We start from the raw sequence: 22,825 nt of genomic DNA on the forward strand, positions 1-22,825 counted from the left end.
TATGGACCTAGATCTTTGGCCCACTGCAGGCTTACTGTGGTCTATTCATGGAGTTGGAAGAGGTGAGCTGCAGGGTTAATGATATTTAATCATGTGCCATGGAGGGCCATGGCTGCCACGTGTATGCAGGTTTTCTTTCCAACCTATTGCTACACCAGTTGATTTCACCGATTAACACAACTTCGACCAGACAGGGGAGGACTAGTTGGTGAAATCAGTTGTTGGTGTAGTTTTGAGTTGGAAAGAGACCCTTCATTGTACCTGGCATCATCAGCTTATGAAAGTAAGGCGATTTGGATGCAGCATGGGCACAGGCACATCACAGTGCTTGGGACTTGTGTTTTAAGTAAGATTTAATGTATCGAGCCTGGAACATTAGCAGTTCATCTGATGAGATATCTGTTATAACAGTCTCTGTCTGTTTCTGTTGTGACCTCCTTCCAGAGGGAGAATGGCCGAAAAGAGGAACAAAGTCCATTTTCAGGTCAGATCTATCACCGAGTCACTATTGTTTTGATAATCTTTTATTCCTGTTCTCAGTCAGGTCCTCTTATACCACTTGCACTGCTGGTTTTCCATTCTGTTAGGTAGTTCATTACATTTACCTGTTTTTCCAAGTGTAAAACCTCCCCGATTGGTGGCTGAAATAACTCGGAACAACAGATGAATGTAATAAACTACCGGGTAGCAAAGAAACCTAGCGGTACTGGTGGTATCTGAGGACTTGATTGACATTTTCTTTTGTTTGTCTTGTTAAATGATCTTATCACTCATGTTTGTTTGACACGCTTGTCCGAAACTAATGAAATACCTTGTTATCCTTTGTGCCATCTTGGTATAATTACCTAAAATATGAGAAAACTTGTAAAACTTAGTTAAGGAGATGTTGTTTTTGTTGCACAGGTTGAAATTACAACTGGAGCGCAATGGAGAGAGGCTTTGTTGAATCCGTCACTTATTGGTATGAAGAAAGTGGCAGAATGAAACAGGCAAAGAATCATAAAGAGGACAATTACATTCTTAAATTTTTATAGCTCTTTTTTTAACCAAAGTTTAGTGTTTTCATGTAAAAAAAATACTCAAAAGATGAAAATCAATGCAACTTAAGCAAGATCAATCAATCACACTTTATTTGTGTAGCACTTTTCATGCAAACAAATGTAACACAAAGTGCTTCAAACAAAACACTAAAATCTCCCCCCTCACAAAAAAACCAAAACAACAACAACGGTCAGGTAACACAAGTCAACAATGGTCAGGTAACACAAGTCAGCACAAGTCAAGATGGGAACACAAGATAAGAGACAAAAATAAAGTGTCAAATTAATAAATAATAGTTTTCAGTTAGATTTACCTGCTTAATAACAATAGTACTAATAATATGAATGCTAATAATGCCAATGCTACTATTGCTATGATATTGATAATAGTATTTTATCAGCAGCAGTAGTAGCAAAAGCAGCAGTAGTGATAATAACAGGAGTAACACTGTTAGTAGTAGTAGCAGTAGCTGTAGCAATAGTAGTAGAAATAGTAGTAGTAATAGGTCAATTCCTTTGACTGCACTCGTTGGATTCTTTTGTAGTAATTGATGTATACCAGAGATGGTGTGGACCATGCAAGGCAGTGCGAAGAATGTTCCAAGAGCTGCAGGCCGAGTATGGAGAGGACATACTAAAGTTTGGCGTGGTGAGTGCTTGGAGTTAAATCAATTGATCTCTTTGGCTAAATGTTGGACATTGTCACTTTTAAACGTAAAGGAGTTAAGTTGGTCAATCAGGATGTCACAAGTTCTCATTTTCATAATAGTCTGATTAATCTGTCCAAAACTAAAAACTCCTGTTTGTAGGAAAGATGTTGTGTTTGCTTCTTTTTGGGGAGCGGTTCAGTTTGCGAATAAAATTAAGGGGGGAGGGCAATCTTAATGGCAACAGAAAAATTACTTCTTCAGGGTTGGGGGAATAGATATCAAGGAATATACAAGAAAAAAAAAGCTGCTATTCGCTTGTGATGCCTTGATTTTCTCTCTTTTTTTCTTTTTTTTTTTCTTTTTTTTTTTTTTTTGAGCAAATAAACTCCATCTGAACGCTTTGCATTTGATTATGTGTGTCTCTTTTTCCAAGCAGTTTTAATAGTCAGGTGTGACTGGTCCAGATGGTCGACAAGGATATTGGAAAAAGTCATTTCAATAAGAATTTTTGCTTAAGAAATGCTTAAACTTTGTTGTTTCTTGAAATAAATGGGGGGAAAATCCTTTCAGTGGTGTTTTAATCCAGTATGCTGTTGAATTTGTTTGCAGGCAGAGGCTGACTCTTTACAGGAATTATCTTCACTCAGGGGAAAATGTCAACCAGTTTTCCTCTTCTACACTGTAAGTCTTTATATTCTATAAATTCACTTTTTTACTTTGATTTGCTTGAGTTTTTTTTTGTTTTTCCTTCTTTTTAAGTTAGATATAGTCAGAGCAATGTGAAGTGGTTGATTTTTAAACTACAGAAGTGAAATTTCAATTAATATTGAAATTGTATTGAGATATCCACCAATGGAAAAAATGGCTACCTTTTCAACATTATTGCTGGCATAAAAGTAAGCTATAATATCTACATTAAAAGACATGAAATAAACTGGATCAAGTATTCATATGGCTAATTCAACAACAAGTGGTAAAAAGTCTTCCCCTTCCGGTGTGGGAAGATGGCAACTTCCCATTTGTAGGATGAAGGCCAATGTTACTTGCTCTCTTAATTTCATTCTGTGATGCAACCAAATGGAAGTACAAAGAAATCTAAACAAGGATAAGAAATATAAAATCCACTTATTTTGGTGAAGCATATTAACAGCCATTAGAGACACCAGAAGAGTATCCAAGTACGGAAATGTTATGAAAAAAAAAAAAAACAGAAAAAACCCCCAACAAAAACATTATTCTGCAAAATCTTTTCTCCAGAGTGGTAAACTGGTCTCCATTATAAAGGGAGTCAATGGACCTCTTCTACAAAAAACTATTTTTGATTTGGTGGAGCAAGAGAAGAAGAAACAAGAACTAGGCTGTGAGTATGTACTGGAGGTGAGTGACTTTATGAAAGTTGGTCATCATCTACCTTTCTTGTTGTCAGCACCAGATTTTGATGAAAGCTGCATGTGGATCAGGTGATGCCTGCATATATGTCACACAGCTTTTTATATGTTTTAATGGACCAATATTAATACAGTTTACTGTTTCTAATGAGGATATGTTTATTGCAAAATTTAAAGTACCCCTCCACTCGGGAATGAACAAAATGTCTGACCTTGACTGTAGACGTGTTCCCTTGTCTACATGCGCCAAATGTGCATGGGCAGATCGTGAGGCAAAAAGGGGCCACGAGTCTTGTGTTTGTAAACGTTACTTTGTTCATTTTGAAGAGATCATGGAGAAATTGATTTAAAACGAAACGAAATGCCTCACAGTTGTTGCGCTGTCAGTTGTGCAAATCGTAAAGAGGGTAACAACAAGCATCTGCATTTTTATCGCGTGCCGAAAGGGAAAACTCCAATCGAAAAATGAAGAAGAACAGGTGTGGATTCATGCCATCAGTCAGGAGGACTAGAAGAAGCAAATATCAAATGCGAAGATTTGCGTAGAACACTTCATATCTGGTATGTATCCGTTTCTTACACAAATAAGTATTGTGACTGAACATATTGAAGTAACAGCTCTACATGTGATACTGTCCTAGTAGAGCAACTGCCAAACCAAAGTTTGAGTTGTTAATGTTAAGCCTTCCTCAAGTTTCCATCAGCTTTCTTGTGTCACGATGTTTGAAGTCATAATTTGACTCCAGCCTCGATCTCATAACCGTACAAACAGCTCAACTTTTGTTGAATACAAACAGTTCAACCGCACAAACAAACTACGAGGGCTTACCTTTGAGTTGATGAAGCAAAACTTGTTTTCCTTCGATAATGGATGGTAAAAGCAGTCTTGGACACGTCCACCAGCAAAGTAATCGTATGCTTCTAAAGACTCGTATACCTTCATTGATTCTTTGGTAAATATACTTGGTGTGTCTATGAGGTGTTCAGTCATGTCCCTCCAGCCGATGTTTGGCAACTTCGTGATGTCGCTTGTCCACTGAGCTTCAGCAAGCATAAACGGGTCGGGAAGTTTTTCTCCAGTGCTTAGCGTAAGTCTCGACTTGTAGTGCTTCCTGTCTTCCTTGCTTAGACCTTCAACATGTTCTGACATTTCAGTTTTCTCATATTACTAACTTTTTGCCGTTTAATTTGAAGTTTTATACGCTTTCATCTGAGTTTCATAGGTACGCACGTAGTTTCTCGGCCACGTTTTGCCACACGCTCTGCGCGCGCATCTTGTTTACAATGCAGCTTTTACATCACGTGATAAGGGGTCTGTACTGACTTGTGTCTGTGCAGTTCGTCACTAGAGCGGTGTTTTCACACTCATCTACTGTAGGGGGAGATGTCTGTTCACTTTCCGAAAATGTGAGATTCAAACGTACCCCAGGCAAGCTAGATTTGGTACATCTCAAATCCAAGAGCCAATTGCTGTTTAATATGCAAAGACACCTGAAACTTCCTGTGCAGAGCGGAGTTGTTGGTACAGAGAGCGAGTAAAGTTTTGACAGCAAACATGGTAGAGTGTGGAGTTTTTGGATGTCAAGTCAGTTTTATTTGTATAGCCCAATATCACAAATTACAAACTTGCCTCAGGGGTCTTTACAGCAACACAACATCCTGTCCTTGGACCCTCACATCGGATAAGGAACAACTCCCTAAAAACCCTTAAACAGGGAGAAACACTAAGAAGAAACCTCAGGGAGAGCAACAGAGGAGGATCTCTCTCCCATGACACACAACGTGCAATGGATGTTGTGCATACAAAATTTACACAATACAACTGGCATTATAGAATATATGAAGAATATGATGAGGAGGATGCCAAGCAGTGTCCAGACGCCACCGGAACAACCCAGGACCTGAGCCATGCGACCACCGTCACCATGTAGAACCCCCCCCCCCAAAAAAAACAAACAGTCACACATCTGAGGGATATAATGTTGAAACAGGATAAAAAAAATTGTATGGGGAGGAGAGTGTGTACATAATTATATACGTCACATTTTCTTTGTATACATAAGATATATACAAAGAAAATGTGATGAGGGGGATGCCAAGCAGTGTCCAGGTGGCGACCACCATCACCATGGAGACCTGGGAGGAGGACAGACTGCACATGCACACAAGGGAGACTCACATCACTCCCTTCACACACACAGAAGAAGAGAAAGGAGAAGACATCATTCAGAGAGAGAGAAAAGACGTGAGAGAAGACAACAGTTTGCAATAGTCAATAATCTATTCTCTATAATCTGGTCGGCAGAACACTGGTTGGTAAAATCATTGAGACAGAAACCGACCTGCCGTGCAGTACAGATTGTGAAGCACTCAATTTAAAGGCAACTAATTGTAGGTTAAGGCAAAAAGATGAGTTTTAAATTTAGACTTAAAGGACTCAACAGACTCTGATTGTCTGACGGCAGCAGGCAGGTTATTCCCCAAGAACGGGGCCCGATAGGAAAAAGCCCCGCCACCAGCTGACTTCTTTTTAACTTTGGGTACACACAGGAGCCCTGTATTTTGAGAGAGAGAAGAGCTCGAGATGGATGTAAACTGGACCCTGGTGCTTCCTTCCACTGTCTACCAACAAATCCCACGATACTACTGAAATGGTCAGAATTTATTTACAGACATCGGGCTGACATGCCCACAAACAAAAGTACACCACTTACCACTTGTGCATGACTGTGGCAAGTCTGTTGGCCATGAGGGGATTTGGACAGAAGGACAGAGGCAAATATCATCAGTCACAGATATATTTATTATGACACACACATACAGGCACAAAGAGTAGACAGAGCCAACCATAGATCAGGCCAGCACGGAGAGCTTTCCCAGTGGTTCCCTGGCGCACCTCGTGCCCCTTCCTCCCTTCTCCCGTTCCACTTCCTCACGGTGACAGCTAACCGGCAGCGGCCCCGCCTGGCACACTGTGCTGTCCACGGCACACGCGGCATCTCCCTCAATCCCGTGCTCACTGCCCAGAACTCCACCCCGGCATCGGTCCACTTCAGCTGTCCCTCCATCTCTCTCTCTCTCTCTCTCTCTCTCTCTCTCTCTCTCTCTCTCTCTCTCTCTCTCTCTCTCTCTCTCTCTCTCTCTCTCTCTCTCTCTCTCTCCATCTCTCTCTCTCTCTCTCTCTCTCTCTCTCTCTCTCTCTCTCTCTCTCTCTCTCTCTCTCTCTCTCTCAGTCTGCGCCAGACTGCCATCTCTCTCGTCTGGTACAGTCACCTCTGCCCAGTTCACACACACACACACACACACACACACACACACACACACACACACACACACACACACACACACACACACACAGATGTAGCTTGGCATACACAAACACACACAAATATGCAAACAACCACACACACATATGCACATTAATTAAAGCTGGGCCTGCACACACACACCACCTTACATACACCACACACTATTTATTATTATTACTGCTTTTTTGTGTTATTTTATTGGTGTTGTTGCTGCAGTGTTGTGGAGCCGGAACACAAGAATTTTACTCTCTTGTACTTGTATAACTTAACAAATAAAGAATCTTGGGTCTTGGTGAGGCTCCAGTTGCCATGCTGGCCCAAGAGGGCGAAGCGGTGTGTCAGCAGCCAGCATAGGGGATAAAGACTCCACAATCACACCAACTCACCTCAGGTGTGTCCTTCCCCCCGCTGGCACTAACAAGCCACAGCAACCCTGTCCAACTTGCTCCTCTTCTTCGGAATTGGTTTCCGGTTTGCACATGTACGGCTGAATTACTCCTATATTACCACTTGCCATTGTGTAGCATACAGTAACAAGCAGAAGCTGCTGTTTGATGAGCAGAGTCAACGGTGAGCAGGTATATGCACTACAGGTGAGCGGCAGAGAGGTGGGGAGCTGCAGACTGGGGGTGGGGGAGATTTGAACTGAGGGTTGGGATAGACACATATATACACACACACATATATATATATATATATATATATATATATATATATATATATATATGTGTGTGTGTGTATTCCCCCCCCCCTTTCCTCCCTAATTGTATGCGGCCAATTACCCACTCTCCCGAGCCATCCTGGTCACTGTTCCACCCCCTCTGCCGATCCGGAGAGGGCTGCAGACTACCGTATGCCTCCTCCCATACATGTGGAGTCGCCAGCCGCTTCTTTTCACCTGACAGCGAGGAGTGTCACCAGGGCGACGTAGCACGTGGGAGGATCACGCTATTCCCCCCAGTTCCCCCTCCCTCCCCAGACAGGCGCCCTGACCGACCAGAGGAGGCGGTAGTGCAGCGACCAGGACACATACCCACATTCGGCTTCCCGCCCGCAGACACGGCCAATTGTGTCTGCAGGGATGCCCGACCAAGCCGGAAGTAACACGGGGATTTGAACCAGCAAGCCCCGTGATGGTAGACCGCCACGCAACCCGGACTCCCCTGATTCTGGATTTTTTTTTAATGAGGGAGGGAGTAGATGTTATTTTCAGGGTTTTAGCAAGATAATTGAACTTGTTTTGCAGAAAAACACATCAGACAATTTATTAGATCAAGCAGAGCATTTTCTGTCTTAAAACATGACTGGAGGGGGACTTTAAATTCAAATTTGAACCAGAATATAAGTTTGACATTTTAAGAACTGAATTATGCTGACTCCTGAGTGTGAGCATCATGTATGAGCTCTAGAATTGCCATCTGATAACAAGGATAACAGTTGAGTTCAAATAGCTGTATTTCCAGTTATTCTCTGACTGGGTCCCATTCTATAAATCTGATTTCTTTGGAAATGCTTTGGTATTTTCAGATCACTTTAAATAACAATATATTACTTCTTACTTAGTACCTACAGGTTTGTATATATCTGTAAAAGATCAGTAAAAGTAAAATTCACTTAGTACAGAAGTCTTTATTTACTGGTTTATTTAACTTGCCTACGTAGATGGTAGATACATGAGAATCTTAGTCCTTTTTGAATTTGATTAGATACTCTCAGCATTTCTTCCTCAAGATGCCCTGTTGTGCCCTTTGTTTTTTAATGTGTGTCATTAAGTTACACTCCCTCCTTGTTCTCTGGCACCGAATGGACCACAGAACTTGACTTCACTCATTTTCTGTTTGACTTCTACTCAGATGGAAGAACTTTTCCTGGATGAAACCCAGAGAGCCAGAAAGAGCATGCTGACTCGTCTTTCTCCAAACTCCAAGACTTATGGTGTGTAGACAATACACAAACCTATGGCTACGGTAGAAAGAACATTATGGTCCACTGTTAAGGGATTGTTTCAGAAGAATATAAGGTGAATTTATGTTAAATTTTGATTGGAGGTAATGTTGGATTATGTGCAGGTACAGTAAAACTCATGCATTATTAATGAGTCGGCGAGACAAATTGTAGATTTAATATGCGTGGCGATTAAGGTGATTCTGATTTCAACTTCAGCTGTCTGTGTGTCTGTGACTTCCACAGACATGTCAAAAGGCATTTTAAATTCAACTGATGCTGAAGTTTTGATTACTGCTCTGTTGAAATATGTTAGATAATAAGAAAAAACTGCCTTTACATCAGAGTCAGGATCATGTTTATTGGCCATGTAGGTTTGCACATACATAGAATTTGACTCCGGTTTCGTGGCTCTCTCAGTGTACTTAACATAGAATAACACAACAATCTTCATATATATATATACATACACAAGGATTGACTTACAATATCAAAACAAAAGATTTATCCTTTGGTTTTCTTTTTTTTTCATGCATGGTGTTACAAATGACTTTAAATGAACGTTTGCATTTTTTCCGACTTTGTTTATTCATGAGCCCTTTGATGAACTCAGTACTGCCAGCCTGGCAGGATGTGTACTTGCTGATCTTGTATAAATATAAATGCAGTGATCAGAAGTTTCTCTTTTATTGTTCAAACTGCATTTTAAAGCTAGAGTGTGGCACATTTACATATAAATGAATATCTGTGATATTCAAGCCCTGGCCACACGAGTTCACACCATGATGATTAAGCCCGTCACCGCCAGGTAAATCTCTCTGTATGTCGCAGTATACCAGAGTTTTAAATCTAGTGTCTGGCGACGTTCCCGCACTGGCACACCGGAAGAGATAGGTAGTGATGCATTTTACGTCAGCCAGCAATGACTGCTTTTCCAGCGCTGTAGTGCCATGTGATGAAAGCATTTGCATGCCTCTGATTGCCTTGTCTTCAGGGCTATCTGTGAGAAAGCTTCTGGGCTTGGAAGCTATGGCGGTAAAGTGAAGGACTGTGGTTATGAATACCACAGAGTTGGGCGGTTTCAATTTTCTTGATTTTTCCTCTTTAAATAACACTTTCAAAATCAATTGTGATGGCACGGTGGCGCAGTGGTTAGCGTGGTCGCCTCACAGCAAGAAGGTCCTGGGTTCGAGCCCCAGGGTAGTCCAACCTTGGGGGGGTCGTCCCAGGTTGTCCTCTGTGTGTGTAGTTTGCATGTTCTCCCCGTGTCTGCATAGGTTTCCTCCGGGGGCTCCGGTTTCCTCCCACAGTCCAAAGACATGTAGGTCAGGTGAATCGGCCATACTAAATTGTCCCTAGGTGTGTGTGTGTGTGTGTGTGTGTGTGTGTGTGTGTGTGTGTGTGTGTGTGTGTGTTCCCTGTGTGTGTTCCCTGTGTGATGGCCTAGCGGCCTGTCCAGGGTGTCTCCCCGTCTGCCGCCCAATGACTGCTGGGATAGGCTCCAGCATCCCCACAACCCTGAGAGCAGGATAAGAGGTTTGGATAATGGATGGATGGAAAATCAATTGGATCAAACAATTTCTGTCCAACCCTGTATCTATATGGAACTTTATCCCTAACTGCATATTCCCCTAGCTAGGTGGCCTCCCTTTTGTATTAATGTGTAATACAGCGCCCCTAAAATACCCTCCCTTTTGTCAAATTTTCATAATCAAATGCTTTTTTATTGATCCTTACTATACAAGCACAATTTCTCTCCCCACAATTATTTAATTTGGAATAATAAAAATATTCCTTATAAAGGACAAATCTCTTTCTTTAAAGAACTGGTTCGACAATATTTTATTAGTCAACCAGCTGTTCAATTCAGAGGGCTTTTACTTACCTATTCAGAATTTTTTTGAGAAATAGGGTATTCCTGTGACTCCCAAAAAATGTTCTATTGTCATGGATGCTCTCTCCCAAGGGGTTACTGTGCTCCTGAAAGATGTTGTTAAAACGCAGCCATCTTGATCCTTTCAGCGTAACCCTTATGTAACGTGCATGGATAAGTAGACACATTGGCTGCTGGCTGACGGGTGGGACCCTTTAGTCGACTGGTTAACATTGTCGCCTGCGGTGTGGGAGCCACAGGTTCGCGTCCCGGTTGTGGCGATCCCAGACTGCCCCCCGAATTCGCTACATTGGTGTCAGAAGTGGGATGGTGAGGCCGTGAGATCTTCGGAAGCGCGTGCACCCAGAGGCGTGGGGGAGCTGATATGCTGAAGCCCGGGGACGCGCTTCCCGAAGGAGGGGGGTAGTGTAACGTGCATGGATAAGTAGACACGTTGGTCCTTGACTAACGGGTCGGACCCTTTAGTCGACTGGTTAACGTTGTCGCTCGCGGAGTGGGAGACACGTCGACTAAAGGGTCCGACCCGTTAGTCAAGGACCAATGTGTCTACTTATCCATGCACGTTACACTTACAATACCCAGGTAGGGAGAAAATACTTTATGTCTAGCCCCTCTGCCCGCAACAGACAAGTAGATCACCTGTTCAAAAAAGAAATTGTTACAACTCCTGGTGTTATTCCATACTGGAACATCTTTGTTGCTAACATCAGTTGGAAAAAAGTCTGGCCATACCATTAAAATACCTTATCATTAATAAAATAAGGGTGGGAAGCTACAAACTAATTCATAGATATTACCCAGCTAAAAGTTATCTTCAGAAAATGAAGGATAACATTGAGACAATCTTCTCATTTTGTGAAAACGGTAATGAAAGCACCTTACATTTATTTTGGACATGCCCGTATACTCAGACATTTTGGAAAGCTGTGTGTAAACTTAGCAAGAAATATTTATGTAATGATTTCTCCTTGTTATACAAAGATGTATTGCTTGGCTTCTGTGATGCCCGATCAAAAACAAATAAGTACTTTCTAATCAACCTCCTTCTTTTATGAGGCAAATTTCACATTCACAAATGTAAATTTAACAACCAAAAACCTTTATTTATTGTATTTGAAACATGAAGTCAGGCGTTATGTCAAAACTATTTCAACTTCCAACAACACCAAAGCTGTTAAAACCCTCAAAATGTGAGGACTTTTCAGCGTCTCTACATACTCTGTAATATAAGACGTGATACCCCTGGCTGCCAATCTCCATGCGGTAGTTTGCTTGTTTTCTTGCTGTATGTGTGGTAGAGTATGAGTGCTATGTTGCAAGCAAACAATTCTGTGTATTTTTGTATTATTAAAATTTAATTACTACTACTACTACTTTCGGCTGCTCCCGTTAGGGGTCGCCACAATGGATCATCCGTTTCCATCTCTTCCTGTCCTCTGCATCTTCCTCTGTCACACCAGCAACCTGCATGTCCTCCCTCACCACATCCATAAACCTCCTCTTTGGCCTTCCTCTTCTCCTCTTCCCTGGCAGCTCCATATTCAGCATCCTTCTCCCAATATACCCAGCATCTCTCCTCCACACATGTCCAAACCATCTCAATCTTGCCTCTCTTGCTTTGTCTCCAAACCGTCTGGCCTCCTCTATACTTCTCCATCAACGTTCTCAAAGCAAACATCGCATCTGTGGTGTTCTTTCGTGGCATGAAACCATACTGCTGCTCGCTAATCGTCACCTCTCCTCCTCTTAACCTAGCTTCTATTACTCTTTGCCATATCTTCATGCTGTGGCTGATCAACTTTATACCTCTGTAGTTGCTACAGTTCTGCACATCGCCCTTGTTCTTGAAAATCGGTACCAGTATACTTCTTCTCCACTCTTCAGGCATCCTCTCACTTTCCAAGATTGTGTTAAACAATCTAGTTAAAAGCCCCACAGCCATCCCTCCTAAACATCTCCATGTCTCCACAGGTATGTCATCAGGACCAACTGCCTTTCCACTCTTCATCCTCTTCATAGCTGCTCTCACTTCCTCCTTGCTAATCCACAGCCCTTCCTGACTCACTAGCCTCACATCATCCAACCCACTCTCTCTCTCATTTTCTTCATTCATCAGCCCCTCAAAGTAATCCTTCCACCTTCTCAACACGCTCTCCTTACTTGTCAGCACTTTTCCATCTCTATCCTTGATCGCCCTGACTTGCTTGTATTATTAAAATTTAATTATGGAATTTGAAAAAAAAAAATGCTGTGGCGGAAAAACCTAAGGAGCTGCCAAGAAAAGTTTCTGATGCTCCAGATAAAAAAGAAACTTGGCGTTCAGAGGAAGGATTAAAGTCAAAAAAGAAAGCGATAGATGGCGAGGTCAAACAGAAAACCATTGGTGTAGCTTTTCCTCATTGGAGAGCGCTGACAAAAGAGAAGTAATTAACTTCATTGCCAGAAGGGGGAGACAAAAATTCCACATTGTAGATTTGTTTTTTTTTGTTTTTGTTTTGAAACCCCCCCCCCCCGTTTTTTTTCTCCCCTTGGGGGGAAAAGGGGCCCTTCCGAGCCGTCCCGGTCGCTGCTCCACTCCCTCTGCTGATCCGGGGAGGGCTGCAGACTACCACATGCCTCCTCCGATACATGTGGAGTCACCAGCCGCTTCTTTTCACCTGACAGTGAAGAGTTTCACCAGGGGGACATAACGCGTGGGAGGATAACGTTATTCCCTCCGGTTCCCCTCCCCCCTGAGCAGGCGCCCAAACCAACCAGAGGAGGCGCTAGTGCAGCGACCAGGACACACACCCACACCAGCTTCCCACCCACAGACACCGACAGTTGTGTCTGTAGGGCTGCCCGACCAAGCCAGAGGTAACACAGGGATTCGAACCGGCGATCCCCATGTTGGTAGACAATGGAATAGATTGCCACGCCACCTGCCCCCCCATTGCAGATTTCATAAGAAAAAACAGAGGAATGAGATTATAAAAACATTTTGGGATATTATCATGACATGTGTAGTATATGTAGGAAATATATTTGTTTGATATTTTTCTCTGTATTCTGAAATGGTTGATATAGTACTGTTAACCTGGCGATGTGTTTTGATTTTCCTTCTCTGCTTTGGTGAAGTAGGTCTGTCTTTTGTTTCCTCTCCGGTCCTGCCTCTCCTTCGTCCTTATTTGTTAGTGGCACTTGAAGTTACGTTGATGTGTAGTGCCCTTCAGCTAAAGTCGAGGTTATGCTTTACTGTACAAAGAGGCGGGATGGCCTCGGTCAGTGGCGGATTAAGGTGGTCATGGGCCCCTAGGCTACTCTTTGTGTGGGACCCCCTTACTCCTCACGCTTTACCAGAAAACGAGCATGAAACTGTCCAGGCCAATGGCGGACCTGAACTACACATGTAGGCGTAGTACAGCGTGCAACATTTAGGATGTGTGTGCCTCCTACTAAACGTCCCTTTCAGGTCATCCATGAGTGAGTGAGTGACCACAATTTGCCACACAAAGCCTACGGCAGAATTTGCGTGCACCGTGGGAAAAAAGTAAGTTAGTACCATGTGTAAAAGTGTGCTAGGAATATTACACAAATTGAACCGCTGTCCAATACTCCAATAAAACAAAGCCATAAAAATACAATAAAAACAGCAGCAGAACATAACAGAAATAATGCAACAGCAGCACAATCATAAATATGTATTCCTACCTTTAGAAGTTGTTCTTCCTTGTTTTTCTGACAGAAGTCCTAATGAGGCTGGTAAAATCCACTTTGCACAGGATATCACTATCAATGGACATCAGAGACAGGTGATTCAGTCTGTTTTGGCACATTGTGGATCTCAGTCCATTTTTTTTTTTTTGCGTGTGTGACTTTTCCCCCTTTTTCTCTTGTACTTGGCCAATTACCCCACTCCTCTGAGCTGTTCTTGTCGCTGCTCCACCCCCTCTGCCGATCCAGGGAGGGCTGCAGACTGCCACATGCCTCCTCCGATACATGTGGAGTAGCCAGCCGCTTCTTTTCACCTGACAGTGAGGAGTTTCACCAGGGGGGACGTAGCATGTGGGAGGATCACGCTATTCCCCCCAGCCCCCCCTGAACAGGCGCCCTGACCGACCAGAGGAGGCGCAAGGGCTTCTCACCTGCAGACACGGCCAATTGTGTCTGCAGAGACGCTTGACCAAGCCAGAGGCAACACGGGGATTCGAACCAGTGATCCCCGTGTTGGTAGGCAACGGGATCTCAGTCTATTTTTAAGTAGTCTCAGTTCTGAAAAAGAACGCTCCCTTCTTACATTGGTTACAGGAAAAGTCATAAATAGAGTGCTATATCTCTATCCATTCCATCCATTATCTGAACCGCTTATCCTGCTTTCAGGGATAATGGAGCCTATCCCAGCAGTCATTGGGTGGCAGGCAGGGAGACACCCTGGACAGGCCACCAGGCCATCACACAGGACACACACACACACACACACCCCTAGGGGCAATTTAGTAGGGCCCATTCACCTGACCTACATGTCTTTCGACTGTGGGAGGAAACCAGAGCACCCGAAGGAACCCCACGGGGAGAACATGCAGACTCCACACCAAGGATGACCCGAGACGACCTCCAAGGTTGGACTACCCCGGGGCTTGAGCCCAGAACCTTCTTGCTATGAGGCAACTGTGCTAACCGCTGCGCCACCGTGCCGCATAAATATTAGCCTAATTGTTGTTTTTTTTCTACAGTTTCAACCTCAAGATAAAACTGTATCTTATTTGAGAATAAAATCAGATTATATAATGTATTTTAAGTATTTCAAATACACAAAATACAAGCTCTTAAAGTATTTTGTTTGAAATTACATCTTATTTTAAAATACTTAAATGTAATTAAATACATATTTTAAATACATTTAATTCAAATACTGCCCATCTCTGGCAATTGGAACATCGTGGCTAATTCCTGGGGTGTTGGAGGTACAGCAACTGGTATTTCGGGTGGTTGAAGTGTCAATTCCTCTGACTCCTTATCTGAGTGAGATGGTTGTGTGGCACGGTCGTGGTCAGCGTGGCTGGCGTCTTTGTCATGGCTAGAGCTAGGTGCAGCTCCCATTGCAGTTGTTTCAACTGCACCAATGTTAGCCCTTAGCTGGCAGTCCTCCTGCTGTGGATCTTCATTATGCATTTGTCGACTAGATGAAAATTCAGCAGCCTTGAAATATAAAGTCAATTTTTGGATTTTCTTTAGTAGATCTTGGTCACGCTGTTCTTTAAGCAATTTTGCTTTTTGTCCTCTGCTATCATAGTGTCTTTATGACATTTTGCTGCTGTGGTGCCAAGTAGCAGTGATGTTCTTTCATTCATTCATTCATTCATTCATCTTCAGCCGCTTCTCCCGGGTCGGGTCGCAGTGGCAGCAAGCTAAATAGGGCACTACAGACATCCCTCTCCCCAGCAACACCCTCCAGGTCCTCCTGGGGGATTCCAAGGTGTTCCCAGGCCAGATTGAACATGTAGTCCCTCCAGCGAGTTCTGGGTCTACCCTGGGGTCACCTCCCAGTTGGCCATGCCCAGAAAACCTCCAAAGGAAGGTGCCCATAGAAGTGACATATCATTTAAAAACCAAATTGACGAACCTGGCCACATGATATGGCCAGCAGCTGATTGGATAAATGTGGCCCACATATCTACCCAATCAGCTGCTTAATTTTTTAAATGTTTCTTTTGGGCCAGTAGGGGTCAAGGTTTTTTTTTTCCTGTTAAGTAAATTTAAAATAATTAAAAATAGTCTGGCCTCTCCGGGGCCCTTGCACGCATGGGGTCCCTAGGCTGCAGCCTAGAAGAACCTGTGCATTAATCCGCGCCTGGTGTCAGTGGAGCTGTAAAAAGAAGCCAGGGCTCTTCATTAGGTCGAAGCTGTCATCTTTCCATAAAAAACAATACAGGAATATATTTTTTTACGTTCTCTAGTGGACATGGGTCTAATTCTTTGGAAAATTTCAGAAAATCACTTGCCTGCTTGGACTCAATAACAAGAGTGCTTCACAACTTGTTCTCTGTGTGATTTTTGTGATGAATATTTTCACTTCAACCATGTTAATTAGGATGGAGAACATACAGTATATATGATCTTTGTACCTGTCTCAGAGCTGTCAGAGGATGGGGTCTACCACGTGGTCATCACAAAACCCGATTCTGTGTTCAAAGGCAAAGCTGAGGAAATCACCAAAAAAGTAAGTGTATGTTACCAAATCTGAATTCCATTTCCCTTTGGGCATGGGGATGTCTCACTTGTCCATTTTTTTCAATCAGGAATCTGAAGAACCAGAATGGTACGTAGAATAAAATTGTTTCCTTCTATTTTTGTGCTGGAGTTTTTAAAGTGTTATCGCAGGAGATGGCGCTATAAAGATTAGTTTTACTTATTGTAATTTAACAAAGTCCCGGTGGATCAAGTGTTTCCTTGTGTATCTGGTGTTGATTGCTAAACTTTACCAAGAGTATACACACACTGCCCCGCAGGTCACATGACAGAGCCCATTGTTTTTCAGCCTTTCTAAATGTTAAAGGTACTGTTGATTGCACACATTAGTGCTGAGCACACAAGAGCATAGAGTAGTAAGGGAACGCTAATATGTGTGTTTGCAAACTTAAAATGCTATGAACAAAGGGAGTGCACACTGATGAACTAAAACATTATGACCATCTGCCTAATATGCTGTTGGTCCTCCATGTACCGCTAACACAGCTCTGACCTGCTGAGGCATAGATTCTACAAGAGCCCTGAAGGTGTCCTGCGGTATCTGGGACTAAAACATTAGCAGCAGATCCTTCAAGTCCTGTAACTTGCGAGGTGGAGCCGCCATGGATCGGACTTGTCGGTCCAGCACAAATGCTCCATTGGATTGAGATCTGGAGAATTTGGAAGCCAGGGCAACACCTTGAACGCTTCATCAAGTTCCTCAAACCATTCCCAAACAATGTGTGGAGTGTTGCAGGCCGCATTATCCTGCTGAAAGAGGCCACTGCCACCAGGGAATACCGTTGCCATGAAGGGGTGTACCTGGTCTGCAACAATGTTTAGGTAGATGGCACGTGTCAAATTGACGTCCACATGACTGACCGGACCCAAGGTTTCCCAGCAGAACATTGCCCAGGGCATCACACTCCTGTCACCGGCTTGTCGTCTTCCCACAGTGCTTCCTGATGCCACCACTTCCCCAGGTAAATGGTGCACACGTACACAGCCATTCACGTGATCTGAAAAGAAAACAGAACTCGTCAGACTAGGCGACCTACTTCCACTGCTCCAAGGTCCAGTTCTGACGCTTGTGTACCCATTGTAGGAGCTCTCGATGGTGGACAGGGGTCATCATGGGCTCTCTGACCGGTCTGTGGCTACACAGCCCCATACGCAGCAGGGTGCGATGCATTGTGTGTTGTGACACATTCCTCCCATAACCATCATCAAAATTTTCTGTGACTTGTGCCACAGTAGACCTTCTGTCGGTTTAGACCAGACAGGATCGCCTTCATTGCCCTCGCACATCGATGAGCCTTTGTTTGTCCCTCCTCAGACCACTGTTGGTAGCTACTCGCCACTGCTGACCGGGAGCACCCCTCAAGCCTTGTAGTTTTCAGAGATGCTCTGACCCAGTCTTCTGGCCATAACAATTTGGCCCTTGTCAAAGTCGCTCAGGTCTTTACTCCTGTCCATTTCTCCTGCATCCAACACGTTGACTACGAGAACTGATTGTTCGCTTACCATCTAATCTACCCAGACCTTGACATGTGGCCTTGTTTGGAGATGGTCAGCGTCATTCGGTTCACCTGTGAGTGGTCATAATGTTTTGGCTCATCAGTGTATCGTGTTAGTGAGCTTAGTAAAAAAAAAATACTTGTCACTTTTAAATCCCTTCTGTTACTTTCTAATTTTGTTTTTTATTTAAAGAAATGCCTTTCAGTGATTTATTTGATTTTTAATGGGTTTTTTTTATGTTAATTTTTTTTCCGGTAATTATTCCAGTTTAATCTCAGTGCACCATCATCCAAAAGAAACGGAATAAAATTATTTCAAAGCAAAGATTCAGCATCAAGACCTGGAGGATTTTCCACTACAACACAGAGGGGAAAAGGACGGGTGTGCATAAAAACAACCCATCGTGTGTGCATGAAATCAGATATTTGTGTATCTTAACCTGTTCTACTTCATATCAGATAAAAGCTCCATACTTTCATTAGCAGTCTAGAAAAAGAAGCCCAGGCTGAGGGGATTTTTGTTGTATACTTTTGGATAGGCTTTAGGCGCTGGCTATTCCATTGTAGCACAAGTGGAAAGTGTCTTGAACAAGGAGCAGGTTCGTGATTTCTTCAAAGAGAGAAATGAAAAGGTATGAAATTTTCTTTTTACCTGTGGTACCAACGGGTTTATACCATTTTGTTTTCAAAATCTGAATTCAGTGAGTTGATTTAACCTTCTTTAATTATTCTGTGAACGACTTGGATCCCTGTCATGTTAACCCAGTTAAGAAAATAAACAGCTGATGCTGAAAGTTGTTTTGATCAAAAATGTAAAATTCACAATAACTGAACAAAAAAGAGAGAATTTCACAGTTGTACAGATCCTCCAGTGCTTCTGACACTCATTTTAAAAAAATTTTTTTTGAAATAGTTTGTGAAAGCCATGACCAGTGGGCCCGTCCATGCTATGATTCTCTCCAAGGGGAAGACCAGCGTCCTCAACTCGGATCACGCAGAGCTTGTCGAACCAAAGAAAAGGTTTATTCTTTCTGCACAAACATAGAGACAAGAAAATGACATTTGATTGGCAGGTCCAATAATATGAGGAATCCCTGGCCCAAGCCTGGATTCAGACCCCTGGCACAGATCAGTCTCTATCCTCTGTTGGACCTTGTTTCTCATAATTATCATAACACAAAAATCACACTCATTGTTACTTAATAATGGAACGGTTATGGTATAAGAATCATGATACTGCCAGAAAACCTGTTTGAACATAAAGCACTTAAAATCAGAACAGGACAAAAACGGCTATACTGCTGGCATTCAGTATCTTATTGTCTTGTGATAGTTTGACAAAGGGTACAAAATAATATTCTTTTTGATAGGCCAGACGAGGAATCAGTCAGAGACCACAGCTGGACAGATGCTAATGAACTGTCCAGTAGACAGCTGGCTTTCTTCTTCCCAACTGCTGGCATGACAGGAGCGACACGGGTGGAGGAGGAATCCTCCAATCCTCGAATCCTGAAGACCATCGTGCTCATTCACCCCAATCTCCTCACAGAGAAAGGTGTTTCAAACAACAGCATGATGAAGTGAAACTCCTGAGAAAACGTTCAGAAGACACTGTACATAAAAAATGTGTCCACTTTGTTTTTATTTCGCCCTTAGATGAGATCCTTCAAACAGTCAAACGTTGTAGTTTCCAGATAACCATCCAAGGGAAAGTGAGGCTGTCTGAGCAACAGGCCACAGTGTTTTACAAGGAGCAGCAAAACAACACAAACTTCTCTGCTCTCATCAGCCCTGTCACCAGGTTTGACTTTTTCACACCAACCCTGCAATATGTTTAGCACCAAGCCAGACTGAATGGAAATCATTCACATACCTTGCATCACTAATCCTCCCAACATCGTACACTGAAAGCATGCTGCAAGCAAAACAAATCAAGAGCTAAAGAAATCTCTATAAGGATGTTTATGTACATGTTTTAAGCAGTACACCCCATAAACATATATAGTGAGACATTTTAGTGTCTTTATAGCCTACTTCTAATAATGAACTGCCATCTGATGTATGTGATCCGATGAGCTGTATTTTCCATTCGACTGTGCTGTATTTATTTCAGAGTTGAAAAACCAAAATGAACCTACTTTAATTTCAATCCCATCTTGTATTTAGTGAGCCGTTGCTAGCATTGGCTTTGGTTAAAGAAGATGCAGTTCAGCGCTGGAGAGGTGTTGTGGCTCCAGAAACACAGAAGGAGACAGAGGAGGACTCTTCAGAGAGGTACTTCCTTCACCCTGTGGATTCTGACAGTTACTGCAACACATATCAGACCCTCACCCTTCAAATGAGTAGTATCTGCTCACGGTACATCATTTACAAGCATTAGCTGATAATTTATAAATGTCTGAACATCATTATGAATCAACATTTAGTAATGGCAACTTGTGTACTTCCGGTACTTATCCAGATTCGTGTATAGTCCTGCCTGCTTCTCCAAAGTGCGGGCATGCCGACCGCGATCTACTGTAGGTAATAGACTGACTGTGGAGAAATACCTCACACAAGCCCGCTTCAAAAAATCCGAACCATCCCTTTAACCTTACCTGAGGCTAGTGCCCAAACAGAGTTGATACTGATCTCAAATGTAACTGCAACTGAAGATTGTTTGCAACAACTTGACTGCTTAAGTTTAATGATATTTGAAGAGGAAGAAAATTTCCCAAATCATTAACCAGTATGCGATGGATGGGTCAGGCTTGTTGAAGTGCCAGATGAACAGCCTTGTGTCAGTAATTCATCTGAGAAGAGAGACCGCTGCGATTTCTTTTCCTCGGAGCAGATCACGGCTGGCGTCAAACTTGAGCACAAAGGTAAAAATGTTTGTTCGATAGCGAAATAAACATAAGATGTTGAGTCTGACATGATTCTTAAGGGCTGCAGAAAACGTTTGAAAAAAACTATAAAAGATTAAAATGTATATTCCTATGGTGTAAATCCCAGTGTACCATCTTGAAATGTGATGCAATAAAATTACTTTAACATGAATATAACATAATAACATTACTTGGAACTGTTCCATGGAGGATGAATTTGAAGCTTGGAGAGATTTACTCTCTGATCAAGGTTACTAATCAAGCCTCTTTTGATGTTCTGAAACTTTAATGCCAGTGTTTCCATTGGAGTAAATCGGTGCTGGCCTCCTGTCAGCATTTGTTAATGCAGTTCAGTGAAGCACAAAAGCTGTTCCTTTTCAAGTCCTGCACAGTAGATTGTATATTCAAGCCACACCTGTAGTGCTTGTAGGAGAACCCCTTTCAAAAAGAGATATGTTTTGTGAAGGAGACTGCAAGTACAGTGACTTTTGTTTCAAGGTTCACCACCCCCCCACATTCCCAGTAATCACATCTCAATTTTGTCCCAGAGTAAATTATGCAAAGTATTGTTATATGCAAGGAACATTCTCCTTTTACAGATGTGATTATCGGACACTTCAAAGAAGCAGGGTTTAACGTGTCACTGATCACAGAGGCAGCCGTAATACAAAATATAGCTGCAGAGCTCGACCGTGATGATGAGGGCAAGGTCGTCAACGGTCCTTTGATTAGATACATGACACAGTAAGTTACTGATCAATACTTTTGGCTGTCTGAATTTTAGTGATGTGTCCTCTCCCATATGCTCTTACATCAGTTCACCATTTGGTCTAGTTGGATAAAATTTAACATGCTAGACACCAATTTTGCTTCTATATCAAACTTGCTATCTTCCATATTTGCCTACAATGTTAAACACCAAGCCATTTTACCTGGGCAAGACTGACTAGACAGTCAAAAAGAAAGGAAAAAACAACAACCTTGATTTGGATAGTCATGGATTAACCATTTTCTTACATATGCCAGCAATAGATGTTATCAAAACGGAAATTTGTTTCAATGTTGATCTTCAGGATTTGAGGTTTGTCTAGTTGCACAAAAAAAAAAGAAAGTGAAAAACTCTTGAAAATTACTTAATTTTTGCAGGGGTCTCTCCGTCATGATGATCCTGAGTAAAAACTACGCCATGTCAAAATGGAGACCTATGACCAGTCCCGAGAAGGCCGAGAGACTTGAACCAAACTCTTTGCATGCAAAGTTTGTCGGAAGCATCCTGGAGAATGCCACTAGTGAGGCGTTAAATGTTCAGCATGCCATAGAGAACATCAGCTTTATCTTTGAAGAACAACCTTTGTAATATATAGCAAATATAGGACAGGAGCATGCACACCGTACCATAATCTGTAAATGCTGTGTGAAGAATTAAAAAAGAAAGAAACTTGAGCACACACTGTTTTTGCAACAGCTCGGAAAATTATACAAACCTCACGTAAATGAAGTTGTAACAGCATGAATTTGAATCTTAGCAAAATACCTTCATCCTCACTACCACCACACACAAAAAAAAACTATTTAAACCGACCTGAAAAACTTGACCAAAGCCATCCAAAAAAGAAAAAAAAATTGCTGCATGGATCCTCAAACAGCATTTTATACCAGTTGATAGTCAAGCTAAAGACTGCAGCTCAGAAAAAGCCTTCTCTCAAAGAAACCATCATGCTCCTAGTAAGTTCTGTGATGCTCTTTGTATGAGCCTGTAGTCAAAATCCCTAAAGCATGTTCCAGATAATACACTGGAGGCCAGAGTGTTCAATTTCCAAATCATTAATAACACTGTAATTAAGTGGTATATCTCAAAAAAAATTTCTGTAATAAAATTTTTATTCACATTTTAAAATTGAGCAACAAAAAAAAAACCCTTCTGATAAAAACACACACAAAAAAAACCCCAGGAAACTTAGTGTCCAGCATAGTAGTTGGGATTTGTTTTTCCAAACTGTCCAAAGTATT

General features: G+C 42.4%; 1 protein-coding gene across 1 annotated transcript; it reads left to right on the plus strand.

Annotated features, from left to right (window-relative positions):
• Positions 1 to 451: 451 nt before the first annotated feature.
• On the plus strand, positions 452 to 22,172 carry LOC130129661 (thioredoxin domain-containing protein 6-like). The gene is made up of 11 exons (XM_056299251.1): positions 452 to 484; positions 904 to 961; positions 1,586 to 1,689; positions 2,300 to 2,371; positions 2,948 to 3,067; positions 16,295 to 16,423; positions 18,862 to 18,968; positions 19,319 to 19,503; positions 19,605 to 19,749; positions 20,115 to 20,306; positions 21,962 to 22,172. The coding sequence occupies exons 1-11, from the start codon at positions 452 to 454 to the stop codon at positions 22,170 to 22,172; spliced, it is 1,356 nt and encodes a 451-aa protein (XP_056155226.1).
• Positions 22,173 to 22,825: the final 653 nt, after the last annotated feature.

This window comes from Lampris incognitus, chromosome 19, assembly GCF_029633865.1.
Source record: "Lampris incognitus isolate fLamInc1 chromosome 19, fLamInc1.hap2, whole genome shotgun sequence".
Lineage (NCBI taxonomy): Eukaryota > Metazoa > Chordata > Actinopteri > Lampriformes > Lampridae > Lampris > Lampris incognitus.

Excerpts from the sequence above, each read along its gene's own strand:
- LOC130129661 (XM_056299251.1), top strand. The coding sequence starts at position 452 with ATGGCCGAAAAGAGGAACAAAGTCCATTTTCAG. Across the intron at positions 3,068-16,294 it reads GCTGTGAGTATGTACTGGAG|GATGGAGAACATACAGTATA; the intron begins GTGAGTGACTTT and ends CATGTTAATTAG. Across the intron at positions 19,750-20,114 it reads CTCATCAGCCCTGTCACCAG|TGAGCCGTTGCTAGCATTGG; the intron begins GTTTGACTTTTT and ends TCTTGTATTTAG.